Source organism: Nerophis lumbriciformis, linkage group LG07 (assembly GCF_033978685.3).
Source record: "Nerophis lumbriciformis linkage group LG07, RoL_Nlum_v2.1, whole genome shotgun sequence".
Classification (NCBI taxonomy): domain Eukaryota; kingdom Metazoa; phylum Chordata; class Actinopteri; order Syngnathiformes; family Syngnathidae; genus Nerophis; species Nerophis lumbriciformis.
Window position 1 is genome coordinate 35055001 of NC_084554.2, and position 25275 is coordinate 35080275.

General features: G+C 40.7%; 2 protein-coding genes across 5 annotated transcripts in view; one reads left to right on the forward strand and one right to left on the reverse strand.

Moving 5' to 3' along the window:
• The window catches only part of sycp2l (synaptonemal complex protein 2-like), a 14974-nt gene extending 11480 nt beyond the window's left edge, over positions 1–3494 (reverse strand). For 2 of the 4 annotated variants that reach the window (XM_061965361.2, XM_061965359.2), the window contains exons 1-8: positions 3420–3494; positions 2951–3070; positions 2761–2874; positions 2604–2708; positions 2498–2522; positions 2358–2437; positions 2209–2297; positions 2109–2143 (exon numbers count right to left, since the gene is read on the reverse strand). In XM_061965361.2, coding sequence (XP_061821345.1) covers positions 2109–2143; positions 2209–2297; positions 2358–2437; positions 2498–2522; positions 2604–2708; positions 2761–2874; positions 2951–3070; positions 3420–3422 — 571 coding nt within the window. In that variant the 5' untranslated portion in view covers positions 3423–3494. The remainder of the gene's footprint in view (positions 1–2108; positions 2144–2208; positions 2298–2357; positions 2438–2497; positions 2523–2603; positions 2709–2760; positions 2875–2950; positions 3071–3419) is intronic. The other 2 variants (XM_061965360.2, XM_061965362.2) reach the window with 2 other exon arrangements.
• Positions 3495–5621: 2127 nt separating this feature from the next.
• gcm2 (glial cells missing transcription factor 2) lies at positions 5622–17968 on the forward strand. Its single transcript, XM_061965343.1, has 8 exons — positions 5622–5915; positions 7179–7242; positions 7303–7491; positions 7572–7684; positions 7745–7870; positions 7936–8192; positions 8255–8483; positions 17252–17968. Exons 1-8 carry the CDS (start codon positions 5823–5825, stop codon positions 17549–17551), a joined length of 1371 nt encoding a protein of 456 aa, XP_061821327.1. The 5' UTR covers positions 5622–5822; the 3' UTR covers positions 17552–17968.
• The last annotated feature ends 7307 nt before the right edge of the window (positions 17969–25275 follow it).

Below are 25275 nucleotides of genomic sequence, written 5' to 3' on the forward strand. Positions count from 1 at the left end.
ACCTACAGTAAAGACACTAGTCAAAGATCCTCCCATGACAGGAGTGGGCTGCTGCTTTTGGGGACCTACAGTAAAGACACTAGTCAAAGATCCTCCCATGACAGGAGTAGGCTGCTGTTTTTGGGGACCTACAGTAAAGACACTCGTCAAAGATCCTCCCATGACAGGAGTAGGCTGCTGTTTTTGGGGACCTATAGTAAAGACACAAGTTAAAGATCCTCCCATGACAGGAGTGGGCTGCTGTTTTTGGGGACCTACAGTAAAGACACTAGTCAAAGATCCTCCCATGACAGGAGTGGGATGCTGTTTTTGGGGACCTATAGTAAAGACACAAGTCAAAGATCCTCCCATGACAGGAGTGGGCTGCTGTTTTTGGGGACCTACAGTAAAGACACTAGTCAAATATCCTCCCATGACAGGAGTGGGCTGCTGTTTTTGGGGACCTACAGTAAAGACACTAGTCAAATATCCTCCCATGACAGGAGTGGGCTGCTGTTTTTGGAGACCTACAGTAAAGACACTAGTCAAAGATCCTTCCATGACAGGAGTGGGCTGCTGTTTTTGGGGACCTACAGTAAAGACACTAGTCAAAGATCCTCCCATGACAGGAGTGGGCTGCTGTTTTTGGGGACCTACAGTAAAGACACTAATGAAATATCCTCAATACAACATCATTTTTCTGCTGTTTCTTGTGACATAGTATAACAAAGCCAGTCAAAGATCCTCTATATAGCATAATTGTTCTGCTGTTTTTTGGTACTTAGTATAAAAATGGTAGTCAAAGATCCTCTATATAACTGGAGTATTCTGCCGTTTTTTGGGGACCTACTGTAACAATAGTCAAAGATCCTCTATATCAGTGGTTCTTAACCTTGTTGGAGGTACCGAACCCCACCAGTTTCATATGTGCATTCACCGAACACTTTAGTGAAAAATAAAATGTTTTGTTTTTTTTCAAATTCAAGACAAAGTTTTATGTTTTTGGTAATACTTTAGTATGGGGAACATATTCTAAGTAACAAAGACTTAATTTAGAGTTATTTGGACACTAGGGTAACATTATTATTGTTATTTGGTTAGGGTTAGAGCAGGGGTCAGGAACCTTTTTGGCTGAGAGAGCCATGAAAGCCAAATATTTTAAAATTTATTTTCGTGAGAGCCATATAATATTTAACACTGAATACAACTAGATGCGTTTATTTTTAAGTAAGACCAACATTTTTAGAGTATAATAAGTCTCTTATTCTTTTTAATAACATTGTTATTCTGAAGCTAACCAATAATAAATAAAATACTTCTTACCATTAATGAGACTTCTTGAACAGGTGCGGTAGAAAACGGATGGATGGATTAAAATGCATGAGAATGTTTTATATTTTGAACGTTATTTTTAACACTGATTACCAGCTGAATTATTCATTACTTATCGTGTTAAGCAATGTCAGCTAAGATTTATCTGAGAGCCAGATGCAGACATCAAAAGAGCCACATCTGGCTCTAGAGCCATAGGTTCCCTACCCCTGGGTTAGAGGGTTAGGGTCAGGGTTAGAGGGTTAGGGTTATAACAAGGCCATGCCGAATAAGGCATTAATAAGTACTGAATAATGACTAGTTAAGAGTCAATATGTTACTAATTTGCATGTTAATAAGCAACTAATTAATGGTGAATATGTTCCCCATACTTAAGTGTTACCATGTTTTTTTACTGGTGCACAAAATGACCCGTGCATGAACATCACCTTGTTCAAACAACAAAACCAACACAGTGCATAAACTCACAACAAATTACACACTTGCAAACCAGTCAGCTGTTGTCGTATCCGTAATACACCGATAGGGAGAAGTTTTTATTTACACGATGAATCTGGTGTGTCTTGACCTCCGCCGAACCCCTGAGGCCGACTCACCGAACCCCTAGGGTTCGATCGAACCCAGGTTAAGAACCACTGCTCTGTATAATAGAAGTGTTCTGCTGTTTTTGGGGATCTACTGTAAAATCACTAGCCAAAGATCCTGTTCTGTTTTGCAGGTTCCACTGTAAAGATTCTAGTCAAAGATCCTCAATATGACAGGAGTGGTTTGCTTGATTCGGAGGCGACTTGACTCACCTCCTGCTGTCTGAATGGCGGCCGCCACCTGCGACCTGCACACAGTTAGCGCATGTTAGCGTGTTCTCGTCGTGACGCGTTCTCAAACGCTCGGTCTCACATCTTCTGGACGAGTGTCTGTTCCTTTCGGACATTGCTCTTCTGATCTATGCTCACAGAGTCCAGGGTGATGTTGAAGGTTCTGATGGCCTGACGACGACACCAGGACATCCCATAATAATCCGCATTACTAACATAACTAGACTGTACCTCCAATCTTAGAGAGTAGGGGGCTTCCTGCTCCAGAACCATTTGAAGGAGCTCCAAAAGCAGCACGGCCAGCTGATGGACTGACAGACAGACAAGTGAGGTCAGAGGTCAGGTGACTCGGCATCACGTGGCCCACCAACCTGGAAGAGACGACTGACCCAGCAGCTGAAAGAAGACAAGAAAAGCAGAGAAAAGTTGTCATGGAATCACAAACTCTACAACCAAGCTTGTCACCGTGCCGCGTACAAGCAGGAAGTCGAAGAAGCTTAAGGTAAGCGTGACCAGCTGGGCGGAGCTTCTCAAGGGGTCGGCGGTCAAGAGGTCACGTAACGTTTGGAACCACAGCAAAACCTGACAATGCATTATTGTAGTAATATACATCCTTGTTAGTAGTGTGTGTTACTTTGGCAGTGACTCCAAGGTCCAGCAGCATCTTCAGGTCGTCTTTGTTATCCGTGAGACTCTCCAAAGACTTCAAGACCACGGTCACTTGGCCGTACTCGGCACCGCTCAGCTGCTGCGAGCAAAGATGAAAAAGCGATATGGAAAGGTCGCCAAACAGGAAGTGGAATCACGGCGGCTCGGCCCGCTACCTTCTTGACCAGCTGGTCCAGTCTGGTAAGCATGCAGTGTGTCACGCCTTCCTCTCGGAGCACACACACCAGACGGGGAGAGTCTCCATGGACAAGACAGTCCTCCATTTGGGCCTCCAGCTGACTCGCACAAGCATGGTGATGATTGACAGGTTAATCAGCCAATCAGATTAAGTTCTTTTTAAGCATTGTTGTTTTCACTTTAAAACTTCAATCACGTGTCTTTTTTTTAAAAAAATGCAGTTTTGGACATCAAAATGCAGTAGTTTGCTTCACAGCTCGCAATACTAATCACACAAGATGGACGAAAGCGGCTAAATTCAAACGCCCCATTTGCATGTCAAGTGACGTCAGACTGAAAACAAACGCTGCATGCAGGTGCAATGACGCCACGGCACTATTTTCCGAAGCTTTCACATTCACCGTGCAAAAAAGTAAAATCATGGAAAAAGACAGGTGCAGCATTTACCATCGTGTTTGTTGTCTTGTGGAAGAATCGGGAGCGCGCAAAGCTGCAGCTTATTAATGCATGATTAACGCATGCGCAGTTGAATCCGCACAGGTGCCTTATCGCATCAATTCATTTTCCCCGTCTTTTGGCTGCTCAATACAATATGAGTCATGCAAATTATTATATTCAACCATATTGCAAGATGAACAAACATAATAAAAACAATTGTTATACCGATTGCTGCAAAACAAAAACAAAAAAAGCTTCCTGCTGCTGACACACGCTTATCAATTCCAGCAATACATACAAACCACCACTAGGTGCCAGTATCGGTCTGCAAACACCACTTCCTGTTTCTTCTCCATAAAGTATCCATCAGATGACTTCAAATTCCAATTACAGTATTTTGTTTTTGTTTTATTTTGTAATTTTATTTAGCGAACTGTGCTCACACAGTAAATACATGTTTCAAGACGGCGATAGCTTGACCCCAATCGTTATGTTTAGTTTTTATTATTAATATATGTGTCAACAAGTAACATACCTGCACTCTAATCGATAACCCATTGCATTATGGTGATGACATTAAGGGCGCCCTCTATGGGTCGTGGTCAAAATACTTTGGAAGACATGCTTGCATACGTAAATACTAGGGGTGTGGAGAAAAAAAATCGATTTTTATTTTATTTATTTATTTATTTATTTTAAATAATCAATCCAACAAAACAATACACAGCAATACCATAACAATGCAATACAGTTCCAAAACCAAACCCGACCCAGCAACACTCAGAACTGCAATAAACAGAGCAATTGAGAGGAGACACAAACACGACACAGAACAAACCAAAAGTAGTGAAACAAAAATGAATATTATCAACAACAGTATCAATATTAGTTACAATTTCAACATAGCAGTGATTAAAAATCCCTCATTGACATTATCATTAGACATTTATAAAAATTAAAAAAACAAACAATAGTGCCACTGTGGCTTGCACTTGCATCGCATCTCATAAGCTTGACAACACACTGTGTCCAATATTTTCACAAAGATAAAATAAGTCATATTTTTGGTTCATTTAATAGTTAAAACAAATTTACATTATTGCAATCAGTTGATAAAACATTGTCCTTTACAATTATAAAAGCTTTTACAAAAATCTACTACTCTGCTTGCATGTCAGCAGACTGGGGTAGATCCTGCTGAAATCCTATGTATTGAATGAATAGAGAATTGTTTCGAATCGGGAAAAAAATTGTTTTTGAATCGAGAATCATGTTGAATTAAAAAAAAAATCGATTTTGAATCGCATCGTGACCCCAAGAATCGATATTGAATCGAATCGTGGGACACCCAAAGATTCACAGCCCTAGTAAATACAGATGTTTTATAATCATTAGACTCAGGCAATAACTAGTGGACATTTAATCAGGTCCCTTTGCAAAGATGATATGGATGATGGCGGCCATGTTTTTGTAGGCTTTTCCAGTCAATCCAACTTAATTGGGGCTTAATAACAATGCCAATGTGTATTGATTAGAAAATTAATAGCGCAGGAGCCACAGTAGGTGTGCATGTTCTGACAAAATTGCACCCTTCTATGTGCAGCGGTTAAGGAGTCGAAGAGTTACCTTCCACATACATTCGGGGGTGCGCATTTTGCAATTTTCTATTCCGGTGGTCACGGTCACCTGCATGCGACCTTTGACCTATGCTCACTGAAGATGAAAAGTCTCGTCATGTCACAGGATCCTCTGACACTCGTCTTCAGCGTGCGCGCGTGAGAGTGCATGATATGCTGTCTCACACACAAGCAATTTCTAGTAATTGATGACTAATGACTTGTTTGTTTTGGGAGAAACATTCACTTGTTTCCACAACACCCCTACACACACACAAACACACACACACACACGCACACAGGTGTCGGTGAAAATATTCTAAAATTGTATTGCTTTTTTTTTTTTTTAAATGGAAGTGAACACAACTTAACATTATATATATAGATATGTATTACAATGATATGTCAATTGTGACTTTTGATGATGACTTTTTGATCACACACACACACACACACATACACACACACACACACACACACACACACACACACACACACACACACACACACACACACACACACACACACACACACACACACACACACAGACACAGAGGAATCTACTGACGTGCTCACCTGCCTCTTCATACAGACCTGACCCTCAAAGGAGCTGCACGCGCTCCAGTGAGACACCGCATGGGAATCTCGAGGACTTTTCCCCACTTTTGACTTTCTTTGTGTTTTTGGACCACCCGCGGAATCCAGTTCAGGTCCCACTTGCTCTCGAATTCAGTGGCAAGCGGCTGGGAGGATCAGGACCAGGACCGGGAGCGGGACAAGGAGCAAGGCCGGAAGGATGTCCCGAGCGGAGGAGCGCGAGGAGACAGACTGCGTTTGCTCTTTCGGGATGAAGTCCACTTGGGACATCAATGACCCCAAACTCCCTCAGGTGACCTAAGCTTCTCTTAATTGTTTATTGAATATTGATTGATCAAAGTGCAATGAATTGGCAAGAAATTGAGTATTTGTGTTACAAATCTAATAGAAAAAGATTTCATTTAATCAAAAATTTACATAATTTAAAAATGAACCATAAATAAAACAACATAAAAATGCGGAAGGATTCAATCAATAATTAATTAAATTATGGTATGGTAAAAGGTCACTTTATTTGTCACTGTACTATGTGTTTATATTTACTGTAAAAGTTTAATGTCGTATTAACACTCATGTATTTTTTTTATGTTCATTAATTTTAGTTTTTTTTATATTTCTTATATTAATAAATTCATTTTGTAATATGTTACAATTACTATTATGATTATGTCATATTTTTATTGTTATCATTATTCCTAAAATGTGACATTATTTTTATTTGAAAACATTTTTTATAATAATGCGCAACAATTAATTTATGTTTGATGAAATATTTAAGCAAACATGAAATGGACACGCTGAAGGTTTTCTCAAGGTTGTTTGTGCGTGTTTGTGTGAGTGTGTATGTGAGCGAGACAGAGTGTGTGTGCGCACATGTATTTTGGTTTCACTGGGAACAAAAATATAAAAACCAGTTTTTACTGTTTAAACAACAAGAGGGAGCATAGTCATTCGCACACACACACTTACACACACACAAACAGTTGAGGGATGATCAATATCTATCTATGCAAAATACAACTATTGAATATACATATAAAAATACATATTTTTTTAATCAGCGGTTAGAAGTAAATGAATAATATGAATGATACATACAGTATTAAATATATAAAATATTATTAAAATATGTAATATGTAAATATTTTTCAGGATTATTATTGTCATCATTTATTGTATTTGACAGCCTGACTTACTTTAAATGTATCTAAAATATTGCAAAGTGTTTCAACAATGTATTTAAAATGAATGCAATTCATAACAAAATAGACCATAAGATTATTAGTAATACATATATATGATATTATATTATTAAATTGTTATTATTATTATTATTATAAACTATGCATTATTTTTATTATTATTATGTTTTTATAATTACTATTATATTAAATTATAATAAAAAAATTATTCTTTAAGATTGTTCTCCTAAGTTTGCAACGAAATTTGACACAGAAACAATGTTGCTAAATGATGGTAATTAAACTATTTTATCAGTACTGCAAGATAAAGTTGCTAACATGCTAAATGCTTATGACTCACTTCCTGTTCGTAGGACACAAAGCATTTTGACGGCTTCCAGGAGTGGACTGATGGTTACGTGCGTTACATCTACAGCGGTGAGTAACAAATATTGCTGTGTGCAATGTAAAATATGCTAAGTATGCTAATGTTTTTAGCCGAGGACAAGAATGCTCAGCGCCACCTGTCTGGCTGGGCCATGAGGAACACCAACAACCACAACTGTCAGATCCTCAAGAAATCGTGCTTGGGCGTGGTGGTGTGCTCGCGGGGCTGCACGCTCTCCGACGGTTCCCGACTGCAGCTGCGTCCCGCTATCTGCGACAAGGCTCGGCAGAAACAACAAAGTAAGGATCACTAGATCCAGAACCTGATGCAGAACAGTCGCAGGAATCGTGCCTGATGTTCTCCGGACTTTATGTTTTAGAGAAAGTGTGTCCGAGCTGCACTGGTGCTCTGGAACTGTTGCCGTGTCGAGGTCATAGCGGATACCCGGTCACCAACTTCTGGAGGGTGGACGGGAAGGCCATCTTCTTCCAGGTAATCCAATTTGCTTCTAAGTCTGTTTGCAATGTTCTCTTATTTACTGTGCCCCTTCAGGCCAAAGGGGTCCACGACCATCCAAGGCCAGAGTCCAAATCTGAGACAGAGGCTCGGAGAAGTTCAGTGAAAAGACGAGTCAACTCGCCGCCTTTTGCACCAAAAAAGCGACTCATTGAATCTCAGGTAGACCACAGCTAAGACTTTGGTTTGTGGGTTTTTTTGTGTGCTCACTGTTTTTGTTGTTCCAGGCTCTCGGCCCAGCCCTTCTCTCCTGTGTGGAATCAGCAGATAGGATCTCCTTCATCGAGCCAACATTCCCCCAGCATTACCCAGCATTCCAAAGTACAGAACCTTACTACAATCACCATAACGCTCTAGGAGAGACATCACCCGGTCTGCAGAAAACAGCTAGTCCTAGACTCTACATGGGCAGGCCCAGCTACGAGTTCCCAGGGTACCTGACCTCACCTTCATATCCAGTTACCTCAGAGTTTTGCGATCCCAGGTAAACCAGACACCCTTTGATCAGATTCTGGAAACAGTCCTGAACCAAATCCTTATCTTTAGGGTGGCTCCAGTCCTTGGCTGTCCAACATCCTCAGCATCAGCTCCCCTTTCTTCTTCCTCTTCCTCCTTTGACCCCTCACCAAAACCGGGCTGGAAAGACCTACTGAAGACCTCTGCCCCTTACAGTGACAACCACCATTATTACAGTACTGACTACCCCTGCCGCTACACAGGAAACACCCCGGGTTCACCCGCTGCACTGCAGACCATCATCACCACTACAACTAAGGTAAGTCTTTCAGGTTTGTCCAAAGGTACTCCATCCTTTTAGTGTCCCAAATGTGAGCTCTTTGTAGAGTTTCATCTATTAGATCATTACATTGTCCAAGATAATGGGTCAATTTAAGATCTATGTGTGGTCCCTGATGTCAGATTGTTGTAGAGTCCCTGTTTCTATGTCTAAGTAGCATCTCAGATGTTGCCAATGTAAAATCCCTGATATTAGGGTCCATGTAAAATCCTATGTGTTAGACCCTTGTTGAACCCCAGATGTTAGCGCCTTGGAGCCTAAGATGTTTGACTCATCTAGAGTCCCAGGTTTAGGTCATCATAGAGTAACAGCACTCAATACACATAGTGTTGCAGATATTTGACCAGTCTAGAACCCCAAATGTTTGATCCTTGGAGTCCCAGCTGTAAAATCCATATAAGATTGCAGGTCTTAGATCCCAGATGTTAGACCCCTGTAAAATTCCAAATACATCGTTGAATAGTCCCAGACATTGAACCCATGTAGAGTCCCTAATATTAGGATCCATGTATAATCCAAGGTATTAGACCAGTGCTTCTCAATTATTTTCTGTTACGCCTCCCCACCCCCTAGAAAGAAGAACATATTTTGCGCCCACCCACTCTCCACTTTGACTATAAATTGTATAATTTGTCTATGAAATTGTTATACAAAACTAAATGGTAAATGGTAAATGGGTCATGTATAGTGATTTCCTACCTTTTTTAAGGAACTCAAAGCGCTTTGACACTATTTTCCACATTCACCCATTCACACACACATTCACACACTGATGGCGGGAGCTGCCATGCATGACGCTAACCAGTCCCATCAGGAGCAAGAGTGAAGTGTCTTGCTCAAGGACACAACGGACGTGACTAGGATGGTAGAAGGTGGGGATTGAACCAGTAACCCTCAGATTGCTGGCACGGCCACTCTCCCAACTTCGCCACGCCGTCCCCTACCTCTGTATAACATTTTAAGTTTATTAACAGTAAACGAAAAAACACATCAACCTTTACTTGTCACCCACCGTGGTTATAGTGAAACCAAGTGCTACATACACTTTGTCAAATTCTGGCATGAAAAAAAGCATGTTCCCTGAGGTCACACCAGGGGGGCCTGCCCCACTAGGTGAAAAAGGACTGTGTTAGACCCATGTCGAACCCCGAATATTAGAACCTTGGAGTCCCAGATGTTAGACCCATGTAGTTTCCCAGGTTTTAGATCTTTACATAACACCAGCATTCAGATCCACATCAAGTCCCAAATGTTGGACCCATAAAGAACCCCAGATGTTTGATATTTGTAGAGTCTCCGCTGTAAAATATAGAATCCGAGGTCTTAGATTAATGTAGAGTCCCAGATGTTTGACCCATGTAGAATTCTAGATATATCCTTAAATAGTCAGAGACTTTAGACCCACGTTTTGTCCCTGATATTAGGGTCGATGTAAAATGGTGTTAGAGCCGTGTAGAACCCTGGATGTTAGCGCTTTTGACTAATCCTTGACTCATCTGGAGTCCAAGGTTTTAGGTCTTTAGAGTCGTAGCTATAAATCTGTATAAAATTCCACGTCATGGATCAATGTAGAGTCCCAGATGGTAGACCCATGTAAAATTCTCTATATATCCTTGAATAGTCCCAGACTATAGACTCATGTAGATATTAAGATCCATGTAAAATCCCAGGTGTTAGACCCATGTCAAATCCCAGATGTTAGAGCCTTCGTTTCCTAGATGTTTGACCCACGTGGAACCCTAGCTGTTTGATCCTTAGAGTCCCAGCTATAAAATCAGTATAATATTCAAGCTCTTAGATCCATGTAGAGTGCCAGATGTTAGACCAATACAAAATCCAAGATGTATCCTTGAATAATCCCAGACTTTAGACCCATGTACAGGCCTAGATATTCGGGTCCATGTAAAATCCCATGTAGAACCCTGGATGTTAGAGCCTTTGACTAATGTTTTGCCTCAGCTAGATTCCCGGGTTTTAGATCTTTAGAGTTGTAGTTGTAAAATTTGTATAGAATTTCAGGTCATAGATCAATGTAGAGTCCCAGATGGTAGACCCGTGTAAAATCCCCAGATATACTGTATCATTGAATATTCCCAGACATTAGACCCATGTAGAGTCGCTGATATTAAGGTCCATGTAAGATCTATGGTGTTAAACCCATGTCAACCCCCGGATGTTGGAGCTATGGAGTCCCAAATGTCTAACCCATCTAGAGTCCCTGGTTTTAGATCTTTATAGAGCACCAGCACTCAGATCCATGTAGAGTCCCAGATGTTTGATAGCTGTAAAATTTGTATAGAATCCCAGGTCTTAGATCCATGCAGTCCCAGACATTAGACCCACGAAGAGTCCCTGAGATTAGGGTCCATGTAAAATCCCAGTTGTTAGACCATCCATCCATCCATTTTCTACCGCGTGTCCCTTTCGGGGTCGCGGTGGGTGCTGGAGCCTATCTCAGCTACATTTGGGCGGAAGGCGGCGTACACCCTGGACAAGTTGCCATCTCATCGCAGGGCCAACACAGATAGACAGACAACATTCACACTCACATTCACACACCAGTGCTTCTCAATTATTTCCTGTTACACCCCTCCTTCCCCCCCAGAAAGAAGAAAACATTCTGCGGCCCCCCACCACTCTACTCCGCGACTATGAATAGTATAAATTGTCTATAAAAAGTACACCTCTGCATAACATTGTATTCTTATTAACATCAAATAAAAAAAAATAAAAAAATATATATAGATCAACTTACAACAAAGAAAACCTTTATTGACATGTTTTAGTCTGTAACAGAAAACAGTTAAAGTGCATCAATTTGCCTAAAATGAAAAATAAAATCCTTATTCAAACTATAACATTTTTTGACCAAATTGAACTATTTGATCCTGAAAAATATAATCAAATAAACTGAATAAATAATAAATTCAAATTGATCAGCTGAATTAACCCCGTTAGCACAATATATAAAACACTTTAACCTACCAAAAAAAAGACAATTTGTGCTGATGTTTTATTTTTTGTCAAATTAAAGAAGTCAGCAATATTGACTGTAATGAACACGTTTTGTAGTGCACAATTTTTTAGAACAGGGTTTGAAGCGTGCCACTGATACAGCATGTTCCCCGGGGTCACAAGCGCCGTCCTGACATCACACCGTGCCCCCCCCCCAGCGGGGCCCGCGCCACTATTTAAAAAGAACAATGCATGTAGAACCTTTATAGAGCCTTGGATTCCTAGAGTCCCAGGTTTTGGATCGTTATAGAACACCAGCGCTCAGATCCACGTAAAGTCTTAGATGTTTGATCCTCGGAGTCCCAGCTCTTTGATATTTGTAAAGTCCCAGCTCTTGGACCCATGTAGAATCCCAGATGTAAAGGTTGCATTGTAGGTCCAGATTTTAGATGCCTTTAGAGTTGTTGGGTTTTTAAAAAAAAAAGAAAATGTTTTAATTCCCATGTTCTCATCATTGTTAATACATGTTGCACATTAATATAACAAGAAAAAGAATGGAGTATTTCACTTTCATAACAATGTTATGATAAGGATATCATGGAATGGAGTGGAGCTTTATTGTCATTGAACTTAAAAAGTACAGCAACGTTTTATTTCCAGTACACAGCAGTCCAAGAACAGACATACGGAGACAGACCAGGAAGACTGATGGGTCGCCACTAGGGCGGCGCCCTGTAAAAAATTTAGGAAAAAGGTAAACTTTGGGGGAGGAGGAAACAGAAGGAAAAAAAGAGCCTTACTCATATAGAGTCCCCGGTTTGATATGGTAAGTGGGGCCACAAAGTATTTGATAAAGATGTTATCAAATACTTTTTGGTCCCATTTGCTTTAATAAAATAGCTCAAATATTTGGAGCGTTTCTTACCCTTCTGTATGTGTATGTGAAGCAGGACTATATCTATATATCCTCCATGGAAAAGTACTTTGATCACTCATAATTATTTTGTCTTAAAGTCCAGTTTAGATCATCTTTGATCCTGGTTATATGATCCTCCATATTGGCAGACACATTCATTCATTCATATTTATTGTATGGTTTTATTATTAGTTGGGTTTTTGGGGTGGGGGGGTTTGAGACAAGTGATGTTGCCTACCCTGTGACCGCACGTCGTTTCCGATCCTTGTAGTGAATTATATTTATATAGCGATTTTCTTGTAGAATACCAATACTTACACCCGGGGTCCCCAAACTACGGCCCAGGTTTATATATATATATATATATATATATATATATATATATATATATATATATATATATATATATATATATATATATATATATATATATATATATATATATATATATATATTTTTTTTTTTTTTTATCTGTCCTGTCCAGCCACTCAGACAAATCATATTGTGGAAGTAGATGACCCTATCTGCTGTAGAGATTTACAGTCCAAAAGAAAAGTGTGGAACACTTCTTATTTGTATTTAACTTTATTAAATGTTTGGATATATTTAATGTTTGGCGCAGCCAGATCAGAGTAGGGGTGGATAGAAAGAAGAAAAACAATAGGAAGACAGAGAGGGGAAATTGTGGGGACAAGAGGGGGATAACACAAAAGAAAATAATAAACACATACGTTAAAAAAAAAAAAGTTGAATAAAATGTCTATATATATATATATATATATATATATATATATATGTATATATATATATATATATATATATATATATATATATATATATATATATATATATATATATATATATATATATATGCATACATACATACAGTACATATATAGATATATAGTATATATAGGCGTATGTACATACTGTATATATACCATACCATACCAACTTTATTTATAAAGCCCTTTAAAAACAACCACAGTTGAAGACCAAAGGGCTGAACACCACAAAGAAATAGAGGCAAAGGACAGACTAAAAAATAACATTTAAAACAGAAGTAAAATATATTTTGAAAAAGCAAATACAAATTACCCTAAGAACAATTTGTTAGATAAAAAGCAGTTAAAAAGTTAAAACCAGTTAAAAAAGTTAAAAACAGTTTAAAGTCTCATGCTTGGTTAAAAGCCAGTGAATAAAAATGGGTTTTAAGAAGGTTCTTAAAAGTAGCCAAAGAAGGGGCCTGTCTCACATGGAGAGGGAGATCGTTCCACAGTTTGGGACCCGCAACAGAGAAGGATTTGGGTACCTCCAGGATCAGTTGATCAGCTGACCTGAGGGACCGGGTGAGGGCATAGAGGTGGAGCAGCTCATAGAGGTAAGGTAGGGCAAGACTACGTTAAGATTTAAAAACGAGTAAGATAATTTTAAAATGGACTTTAAAAGACACAGGCAGCCAGTGGAGGGAGGCCAAAACAGGAGTAATGTGCTCTCTTTTTCTTGTGTTAGTTAAAAGTCGGGCAGCTGCATTTTGGACCAGCTGCAGACGTGAGAGGGAGGATTGACTAATTCCAAAATGCAAAGAATTATAGTAATCCAGCCGAGATGTGATAAAGGCATGGATTACTGTCTCAAACTGTTGCCTAGGAAGAGAGTTTTTAACCTTGGCCAAAAAGCTGGCTTTCACCACTGTACCAATCTGACGGTCCAATTTAAAATCACCGTCAATACGAAAGCCCAGGTTGGTGACCATGGGCTTAACGTGCAAAGCCAAGGGGCCAAAGTCAACAGGGGGGAGCTCACAGGTACCACTAGGTCCAAACACTATTACTTATGTCTTCTTTTCATTGAAATTTAAGAAATTTAGGGCCATCCAGGCCTTGATATCATTAAGACAAGCAAGTAGTGGCTGCATTGAAGAGGCATGATTTCTCTTTAACTGAAAATAAATTTGTGTGTCATCGGCATAACAATAAAAATAAATATCATGCTTTCTTAGGATTGAGCCCAGGGGACGTAAATAAATAGAAAAGAGCAGTGGTCCTAAAACTGAACCCTGTGGGACCCCACATGTCAAGGGAGCAACAGAGGATTCAGAACCAGCAACATTTACAGAGAAGGTCCTGTTAGTCAAATATGACTTCAGCCAACGCAAAGCAGTAAAACAGATGCCCACTTGATGCTAATTAAAATATTATGGTCCACCGTATCAAATGCTGCTGTTAGATCGAGTAAAACTAAAATCACATTATCACCTAAATCTGTTGCTCGAAGGATGTCATTAAAAACCCTTAATAATGCTGACTCGGTACTATGGAGGGGTTTAAACCCAGACTGAAAGAATTCTAAAATATCACAGTCCTCTAAAAAAGTGTTTAACTGGGTAAAAAAAATCTTCTCCAAGATCTTTGAGAGGAAAGGCAGCTTAGTAATGGGTCTAAAATGAACTAAAACGAAACTGTCTAGACCAGGGGCCGTATTTATCAAGCGTCTTAGAGTGCCATTTTACACTTAAGTCCTGAGAATTTGCGAAATTTAGTCCTAGTCTCAAACTTAAGAATAAAAGCTATTTCACTCCTACTCTCCATGATATTTAAGAGACCTTCAGAGGTGTCCTAAGTGGTTAGGAGTTGCCAGCGGGGGATGGCACTGAGGCGAGAGAGACGTGCGCGAACGTTCAGGGAGCGGAAGGATGTCCTGGCTTTGTTTGATGACGAGCAGCTGATCAAACGGTATCGTTTAGACAGAGCCGGTATTATTTTTGTCACAGATTTAATAAGGGGCGTCATTTCATCAGCAACATCACGCAGCAGAGCTTTCACAGCAGAACTAAAGGTCATCACAATGCTTTGATATCTCGCCACTGGGAAAATTAATTGGAAAGAAAAGGAAACATTTATTTTTGATTCATTGCCAATATTGTTTGTTTCTTTTGTATTATTTTGTAGTTTTTTGTAGTCAAAATATACACTCCCATTGTCCACTTAAATATTTCTAAGATAATTCTTTATTCTTAGACAAAGGGATTCCCTTCCGTGATTGGTCATTTCTATGGACACAGAAATTACGTCACCTAAAATTCCGTTTACGGCACATAGTAATGTCGTAATTTAGCTCTGAGTGTGACACTTAAGATTCAGTCCTACACTTCGCTGAAAGTGTGAGTAAGACGCTTGATAACTAACTTTTAAGTGCAGCTTTCAGCGAAGAATTTCTTTACTCATAAGTCAACTCTTAGCAGACTTCTTAGGAGTAATTCTAAGACGCTTGATAAATACGGCCCCAGGTTTCTTTAAAGGGGAACATTATCACAATTTCAGAAGTGTTAAAACCATTAAAAATCAGTTCCCAGTGGCTTATTATATTTTTCGAAGTTTTTTTCAAAATTTTACCCATCACGCAATATCCCAAAAAAAAGCTTCAAAGTGCCTGATTTTAACCATCGTTATAAACACCCGTCCATTTTCCTGTGACGTCACATAGTGAAGCCAACACAAACAAACATGGTGGAAAGAACAGCAAGCTATAGCGACATTAGCTCAGATTCAGACTCGGATTTCAGCGGCTTAAGCGATTCAACAGATTATGAATGTATTGAAAAGGATGGTTGTAGTGTGGAGGCAGGTAGCGAAAACGAAATTGAAGAAGAAACTGAAGCTATTGAGCCATATCAATTTGAACCGTATGCAAGCGAAACCGACGAAAACGACACGACAGCTAGCGACACGGGAGAAAGAGAGGACGAATTCGGCGATCGCCTTCTAACCAACGATTGGTATGTGTTTGTTTGGCATTAAAGGAAACTAACAACTATGAACTAGGTTTACAGCATATGAAATACATTTGGCAACAACATGCACTTTGAGAGTGCAGACAGCCCAATTTTCATCAATTAATATATTCTGTAGACATACCCTCATCCGCGCTCTTTTCCTGAAAGCTGATCTGTCCAGTTTTGGAGTTGATGTCAGCAGGCCAGGGAAGCTAGGGTCGATAGGGGGTTTAGCTCGCTCGTCTGCGGGAACAAACTGCCGCCATTGCTTGCCGTGCTACCGAGGACCTTTGTCCCTGAATTGCTCACACACTCCGGCAGATTCAATGGGGGTCTGGCGGCAGATTTCTTTGACCTTATCGTTGGAAATGCATCTGCTTTGAGTGTCGCAGGATATCCACACATTCTTGCCATCTCTGTCGTAGCATAGCTTTCGTCGGTAAAGTGTGCGGAACAAACGTCCAATTTCTTGCCACTTTCGCATCTTTGGGCCACTGGTGCAACTTGAATCCGTCCCTGTTTGTGTTGTTACACCCTCCGACAACACACCGACGAGGCATGATGTCTCCAAGGTACGGAAAACAGTCGAAAAAACGGAAAATAACAGAGCTGATTTGACTCGGTGTTTGAGAAAATGGCGGATTGCTTCCCGATGTGACGCCACGATTTGACGTCATCGCTCCGAGAGCGAATATTAGAAAGGCGTTTAATTCGCCAAAATTAAACCCATTTAGAGTTCGGAAATCGGTTAAAAAAATATATGGTCTTTTTTCTGCAACATCAAGGTATATATTGACGCTTACATAGGTCTGGTGATAATGTTCCCCTTTAAAAGCGGTTGAACCACGGCGTGTTTAAAACTGGTAGGAACCACACCAGAAGACAGACTGCTATTTAAAATGTTATATATATATATATATATATATATATATATATATATATATATATATATATATATATATATATATGTATATGTGTGTGTGTGTGTGACCCTCAAGTCAAAAAGTTTGGGGACCCTTGACTTAGACCCATATAGACTCCCGGATACTCGACCCATGTAGAGTCCCAGATGTTAGCTGTACCTGTCTTGGTGTTCCCTAGGTCTCATATCAGCCGTGTCCAAAGGCTCCTTCCTACCAGTCGTGTCCCAAACCGCAGGCCGGCCTCCCGGCCTACCAGCCCTGTGCTCCAGCGAAACCGCCGGGCCTCCCCGGCTGCTCCTCTCTGCTGGACGAGGCCACCCCCTCCTACTCGGCCGAGGTGAAAGTGACGGAGGAGTCGGGGGGAGTCATCAAGTCTCTGTCATTTCAGCCGGAAGTCGTGCAGACCAAAACGGAGCGAGCCGACGCCTACGACTACCGCTACAGCTACGCCAACACGTACCGCTACGACGACTACTGACGTGGCAACCGAGGAAGCTCTGAGGACTTGTCACTGAGCAGGTTTCCCCTTTGGTGCCCCCACAGGACAAAATGTGACGCTTTGTGACGTTGTCAGTCAACACTGGGACTTTTAGGGAGGCCAAAAAGAAAGAAAATGTTAACCAAATGATGCTAATTGTGCTGGTCGGGAAGCTAAGTTAGCCTGTTGATGGTTTCTCTCCAGCTAGCGTGTTAGCATCGGAGTTTGACTCTTTTTGAACATTTCATTATGGCCGCTACGCACGATCCGGCCAATCACGAACGACGTCTTCTTTTGATTTGTTACATTTTCTTTGTGCTATTTATTGACTGAAGACGAGAAGACTCATCTTCTTACTCATGAACTCTGTTGTGTTCGCCCTCGTTAAAACCAGTAATAAAGTGGTTTGGACATGAAGGTGTGTCTCTGTGAGTAATCAAGTGGACGTGTGCGGACAGGACGCGTCTGTCACTAAGCTCCATTAGAATCACTCCTTAGCGTTAGCGCCATCGGCGTGTCCCTCATCGCGGGAACACGCGGCGCGAGTTCAAGGACAGGTGAAGGTTCGTTAGCGAGTGACGGTCAGGTGAAAGTCCAGGTGTGACCAGATTGAGGGGGGGGTAGAGCCGCGCCGTGATTGGTGGAGCTCGGACGTGTTTTTGTTTAAAGTCAGCCAGCATGAGAGTCGTGGTCCACCTGGAGGAGATCAGCACACACACGTAAATGTGCAGTAATTCTATCCTTTCAGCAACATCTTCTTATCTCCTCATCTCCTCCTCCTGCGCTGATCTTCATCGCTGCCTTTTCACACGCAAAATCTTCGTCTCGGTTAAATAAATCATCTCCTGACACCCGACCGGCTGTGATTCCACGCCATTAATGACTTCCTCTTTCAAATCAGTCTGCCGCGCCACGAGGTCAAAGGTCAACATGGCGTTCTTCTGCGTCGCCGCTTTTTTTTTTTTTGTGGATGCCGACCGGCCGGACCAGTTTGCTTCTCCTCCATAATCGGAGCATCAGCGCGTATCGGAGCATCCCATCAGCAGAACATCACGTAGACATCCAGAACCAGTACCAGCATGCTGGTTCTTTTCATGTTCCTCTCTCGAGATGGACCACTAACGTCAACAAGACAGACTCACTTCAAAGCATGTCCTCTTGGAGCGGGACGGGGCTACTAAATCTCCACACACACACTCAACCAAAAAGTGCTAACAACAGGTCACAAAAAGGACACAAGGTTTGTGTTGTTCCAAAACCAGGACAACCTTGTGGAGGACCCAGACTTGGACAGCAGAAGCAGCTCTGTTTGACGTCATCATTTGTCCGCCCAGTCCCGGAACCCAGTCCAGGCCCGAGACTGTGTCTGGGACCAGGACCAGGTGTGTGTATGTGTGTGTTTTGACAGAACAGGAAGTTAGCGGCTGAGTGAAGAAGAATGAAGTCGGTTTACGTTGAAGTTTATCTTTGATGAGAGCACGTGACGGGACAGGTCTGAGCCTGACACACACACACACATCCCACAATGTATGTGTGTGTGTGTGTATGTATGTGTGTGTAAAAGACAAAACTTCACCCACCTGAAGGAGACAGGAGGTCACATGGTCTTGTAGCAGGAAGCTGCTGAGTAAACATTTCATCTTCTAAACTCACCTGCTTGTACCGTGTGTGTGTGTGTGTGTGTGTGTGTGTGTGTGTGTGTGTGTGTGTGTGTGTGTGTGTGTGTGTGTGTGTGTGTGTGTGTGTGTGTGTGTGTGTGCGTGTGCGTGCGTGTAAGCCGCAGACAGTCGAGTGTCACATGATGGATGCTGTGTCTTTGTCGCGCTCGTTGACCCGCGACAGGAATGTGAGCCATGCTAGCATAATTCTTAACACCGCCTGGTCACGTGACCCGCAGAGAGCTCCGCCCATCGGTCCCTTTCCGACCCGCCGACAGCAAATTTGTCGCGCTTTTCCCCCCCCCCCGACGTGCCGAATGTTCGACGACAAAGAACGGACGTCAACGGGCTTATCGCGTGATGCCGTCGACATGTCAAGCCGGGCCCTTGTTGGCATACTTCCTGTCCCGCCCTCTGCCTCCAAGCCAATTTTTTACGTTTACGTTTGACGAAGAGATGACGTCATGCGTCGACACATGACGTCCATCTTAGCTCACACACCACTTCCTGGTTGGGAGTGTTTTCTAATTACTATTTAAATATCTCCTTACCGCCACCTAGTGGTGAAAATTTATTTTTTAATCAAGAAATAATCGCATTAGTGCAATGCAAGTACCACCTGAGAAAACACTTGGCTCTCCAAGTACCTCCTTAATGACCAACTTTAAAATACAGTAGCATAGTAGGCCCATACTTGCCAACTTTGAGACCTTCGAATTTGGGAGATTGGGGGGGGTTTGAGGTGTGTGTGTGGGGGGCGGGGGTGTAGGGATGATGTTTGATAAGAAATTATCGAGTTCGAGCCTATTATCGAATCCTCTTATCGAACCGATTCCTTATCGATTCTCTTATCGAGTCCAGATAGGTTGTTGTATATGGAAAGAAACACACAATATTTGGTTTAACAAATCACTTCACATTCTCTACTGCTCGCTACTATAGTATTACCATATCTGAGTTATTGTGCAGAAATGTGGGGAAATAACTACAAATGTGCGCTACATTCGTTAACCGTTGTCAGGCTTGTCCCTGACAGTTTGACTGTGTTTTAGTTTTTCCTCTGCGTTTGTCTTAGTTTTCTGTCAGCGCTTTTATTTTGTCTTAATTTCCTGATTGTCTCCCTGAGTGCTGCTTCCCCTCAGCTGTGGCTGATTGGCACCTGGCCACACCTGGTGTCAATCAGCCAGCCGCTATTTAAACCTGCCTTCTCCTCCAGTCACGGCTGGATTATTGTCAGTCATTGTCATCACTACCTGTCGTGTCATTGCCATTGTCTTTCCTACTTGTCGATGCTAGTGTAGCTGTAAGCGGTAGCGGTAAGCTATTTATTGTAGATGTTTTGTAGCTTGCTGTCTTTTTGTTCCTCGTCTTCCAGTTCCTGTTTTCCTGGCATCCTGTTTCCTGTTCCTAGTTCCTGGTTTGTGTTTTTTCCTTTTCTTATTTTTGAACATTAAAACCATGTTTTCTTGTACCAAGCCTGCTGCCATCTCTGCATCTTGGGGTTCGTCAACAACACACCTTGACAACCGTGTTACAAAAAAGATCAATTAGACTGATACGTAATGTTGGATATAGAGAACATATAAACACTTTATTTATTGAGTCAAAAATATTAACGTTCGATGATTTGGTAATATTGCAAACAGCTAAAATGATGTGGAATTAAATGATGGAATGGATTAAGTAAAGAAGTTAAACATTGTACTGATATGATCCAGTTAAGAGGTTGTTCAAATGAATAGTGCTTACAAAGAAGAAGGATTATGACAAATACTTTCAACCTTATTGAAAGTAAGATATTCTTCATCTCAGTATATTAATAATGACTGAATTAATTAATTAATTACATATTACAAAACTGTTGTATATACTAATTCACAGATATTTTATTATAAAAAGGTCAGTAAATGATGTATATATTTGTCGGATCATGTTTTGTTTAGTTATGTTCTGTTAGTTTTGGACTTCCTTAGTTGTTTTGTGTACTTCAGGGGTTTGTTTTAGTCACCATGGTTACTTATGATTTTCACCTGCCTTGTACGCGCACCTGTTGCTCATCAGAGACTCTATTTAAGCCTGCCTTTTCCGGTCACTCGTCGTGGCTTCATTGTTTGCATTTGCAACAGTTACGTTGGTTTTCGAGAGCATGATTCCTGTGCTAAAGTTACCTTAGCTTCTAGTATTCCTGTGCTAAGTAAGTTTTTACTCTAGCTTCTCGTGCGAACGGCACGCTTTCCTTTTGTTTCGTTCCTGTCTGTTGTAATGTGTATGATTTATGAGAAATAAATCATCTCCTACCTTCACGCTTTCGTCCGGAGCCGTCAGTTTTGCGTCCCGGGAACGAGCCGCAGCACGCTGCACCCCACCGTGACAAATGACTGAGCTACGTGACGTCATTTCTTGTGATGTCTAGCGGGCCATTTATTGTCGGGACGGGATTCGTTCTCAGGGATTCGAATAAAGAACCAACTCTTTTTCTTTACTATAGTGGTCTCGATAACGGGTACCGGTTCTCAAAAAGGGATTTGAGTCCGAGGACTCGGTTCTTTTCTTATCGAACAACCGGGAAAACCGGGTTCGAGCATCATCCCTAGGCTGGGGTGTATAATGTAGCCCGGAATAGTTAGGAATGCAAGGGATTCTGGGTATTTGTTCTGTTGCGTTTATGTTGTGTTACGGTGCGGATGTTCTCCCGAAATGTGTTTGTCATTCTTGTTTGGTGTGTGTTCACAGTGTGGCGCATATTTGTAACAGTGTTAAAGTTGTTTATACGGCCACCCTCAGTGTGACCTGTATGGCTGTTGATCAAGTATGTCTTGCAGTCACTTTCGTGTGTATGCAGAAGCCGCATACAACATGTATGGTGAAAAAGCGGACGCGTCGACGCTAAAGGCAGTGCCATCACGGCACACCCTTAATATTGTTGTCCGGGAGAAAATCGGGAGAAATTCGGGAGAATGGTTGCCCCGGGAGATTTTCGGGAGGGGCACTGAAATTCGGGAGTCCCCCGGAAAAATCGGGAGGGTTGGCAAGTATGAGTAGGCCTAAGTATTCATTTAAAACAGTTATATTTAATATTTTGGCCACTGTAACATTACATTGAACAGTCACACTGTGTTTCAATATAGGAAAATAAAACACTGTACTTTGATCAAGAGATTTTTTTGGGGGGCGTACCACTAGATGGACCCTGCGTACCACTTGTGGTACACGTACCGCAGTTTGAGAATCTTGCCTTTTAGAGCATCAAACCTCAGCATACGGGCGAGGAGGTGAGCAGGTGGCGTCCACCACGACGAGGACGTGATCAGGTGGCGTCCATGTTGGCGAGGAGGCGTGATGAAAGGCAGTGCGCGCTCAAGTGCGGCGAGATGGCTTTTGTTGTGAAAGGACTTTGAGGAGGAGCGGAGCCGCTTCCTGAGCGAGTCAACAACAGCTGAGGTCGCCATCAGCCGCCGTTGTTAAAAGCGGGTATGTCTAGGTCAAAGGTCAAGCCAAAAGCAAAAGCGATAGTCCATCAGTCACGTGACGCCTCGCAGTTGAGTTCATTGGGTCGCAGGTTACGTCAAAACAGCCAGTAGGTGGCAGCGCCCACACAACCAACCTCGCTTGTGTGTGTGTGTGTTTGATGTACCATGGTTGTGACATTAAAAGCCTCTTCTTCGTCCATTTGTGACCCTCATCTTCCTCCTCCAGAGTGTCCTCTTCAGTCTTGTCTCTTTTTGTGTTGTCACACACTCAATGCAGCTGTTCAGTGGTCTCCATCGGTGGTCTGGTTACACATGTCTGAGCGGGAAATGACACATTCCTACCATACATACATACATGCATACAAATACACGTACACACACTTTACATTGATTTTTTTGGCTGCAGTTTGCACATTTGACCACTAGATAGAGCAGTTGTATCGTTCAGCTGCTTGATTTGCTTTCACACAGCAACGCTCAATGGACGCGGCCAGACAAAACCACATCTGATTGGCTGAATCGGGAAGGAGGAGGGGCTGCGCTTTGATTGACAGCTGCAGGTGCTTGTCAGAGTAGAACTGATCTATTGGATTCCACTCTATAGTTTTGTACATGTGACTAATAAACTATGTTGGTCTAGTCTATGTGCAGTTAGACAGCCAACAGGGGGCGCCGCCGAGCAGCAAATGGGGGACTCAATGAGGACTTTGTCAACCACACAGAGGTGCATTGATGGAATCATGTGATCCTGCTTTAAACTCCACTCTACATGAAAGTGCTCTATCCATCTATCTATCTATCTATCCATCCATCCATCCATCCACCCATCCATCCATCCATCCATCCATCCATCCATCCATCTATCTATCTATCTATCTATCTATCTATCTATCTATCTATCTATCTTTGTAATGGAGTCACATGACTAATTCATATTAAATGGCAACATTACATAATTTTAAATTGGACATTTCAAAATAAAAGATGAACGGCATAGAGCAAAATAAATAAAAGCAAATGTCATTAAAAAAAAAAAGTCAACGTTACAGGAACAATAAAAAATAAAATAAAATCTCAAAATAAAATCTAATTGCAATATGAGTGTTTTTCAAAATAAAAGTACAATTTAACGCGAGTGTTACAAAAAAGTCAGTAACAGGAGTGATTTCCAAAATAAAAGTTAGATGGAACTGCTAAAGGGTATGGTCTGTATTTATATAGTGCTTTACTATATCTGGAATGATACCCACCAATGCGCTTTACATTATGCATCACATTCACCCATTCACACACTGATGGCGGTAAATGTTACATGAATGCTTTCAAAAAATATAATGGGAAATGAAATATAAATGTTTTCTAAGATAATAATGTACAGGAGTGTATTCAAAAATACAATCAAAATGTAACAGGATGATTTTTTTTAAATAAAAGCTGGATGTAACATGAACGCTTTCAAAAAATAAAAAGTACATGAAGCGGGAAAGTTTTTTTGGAAAAAAGAAAACTGTAACAGGGACAGAATAGCACAGTGTTTTCCTAAAATCTAAGTAACAAGTCTTAATTGTAAGAGGGGTATTTTCCAAAATAAAAGAAACATTTAACACGACTGTTATAAAAAACGCTTTCCAAAATAAAATTTATGGTTAAAATATATATATTTTTTTAAACAAAATCCAATTGTAACAGCAGTATTTTACAAAATAAAAGATAAGGTATGTGTTATTCTAAAATAAAATGTAATTGCAACAGTTGTGTTTTCTGAAATAAATGTTCTGGCTAAAATATGTTTTTCAAAATAAATTTGAATTGTAACAGCAGTGGTTTCCGAAATAAAACTTAAGGTATTTTTTTTTTCCAAAATAAAAGCTGGCTATAACAATACTGTTTTCCTACCTGTAACAGGACTATTCTCTTAAATTTTAAGAGAATAGTCCTGTTACAGGTAGGAAAACATTATTTTTTGCAGTGGTTTCCGAAATAAAAGTTACGGTATTTTTTTTTCCAAAATAAAAGCTGGCGAGAACAATAATGTTTTCCTACCTGTAACAGGACTATTCTCTTAAAATTTAAGAGAATAGTCCTGTTACAGAAAATAATGTTTTCCTACCTGTCACAGGACTAATTGTCCTGTGACAGGTAGGAAAACATTATTGTTATAGCCAGCTTTTATTTTGGAAAAAAAATACCTTAAGTTTTATTTCGGAAACCACTGCTGTTACAATTAAAATTTATTTTGAAAAACATATTTCAGCCAGAACATTTATTTTGGAAAACACAACTGTTGTAATTACATTTTATTTTTGAATAAAACATACCTTAACTTTTATTTTGGAAAATACTGCTGTTACAATTGGATTTTGTTTAAAAATATATATATATATATTTTAACCATAATGTTGCATTTTGCTTTCATTTAAGACTTAAATGAAAGCAAAATGCAACATTTTTCAAAATAAAACTTAGGGAAACAGGAGTGTTTTCCAAAATAAAAGTTAAGGTAACTGGATTGTTTTCCAAAATAAAAGCCTGACGTCTATCATGTTAGGATGAAGATTGTCTTTAGTCATTGTCATCATTTCTCAGTCATGATCAT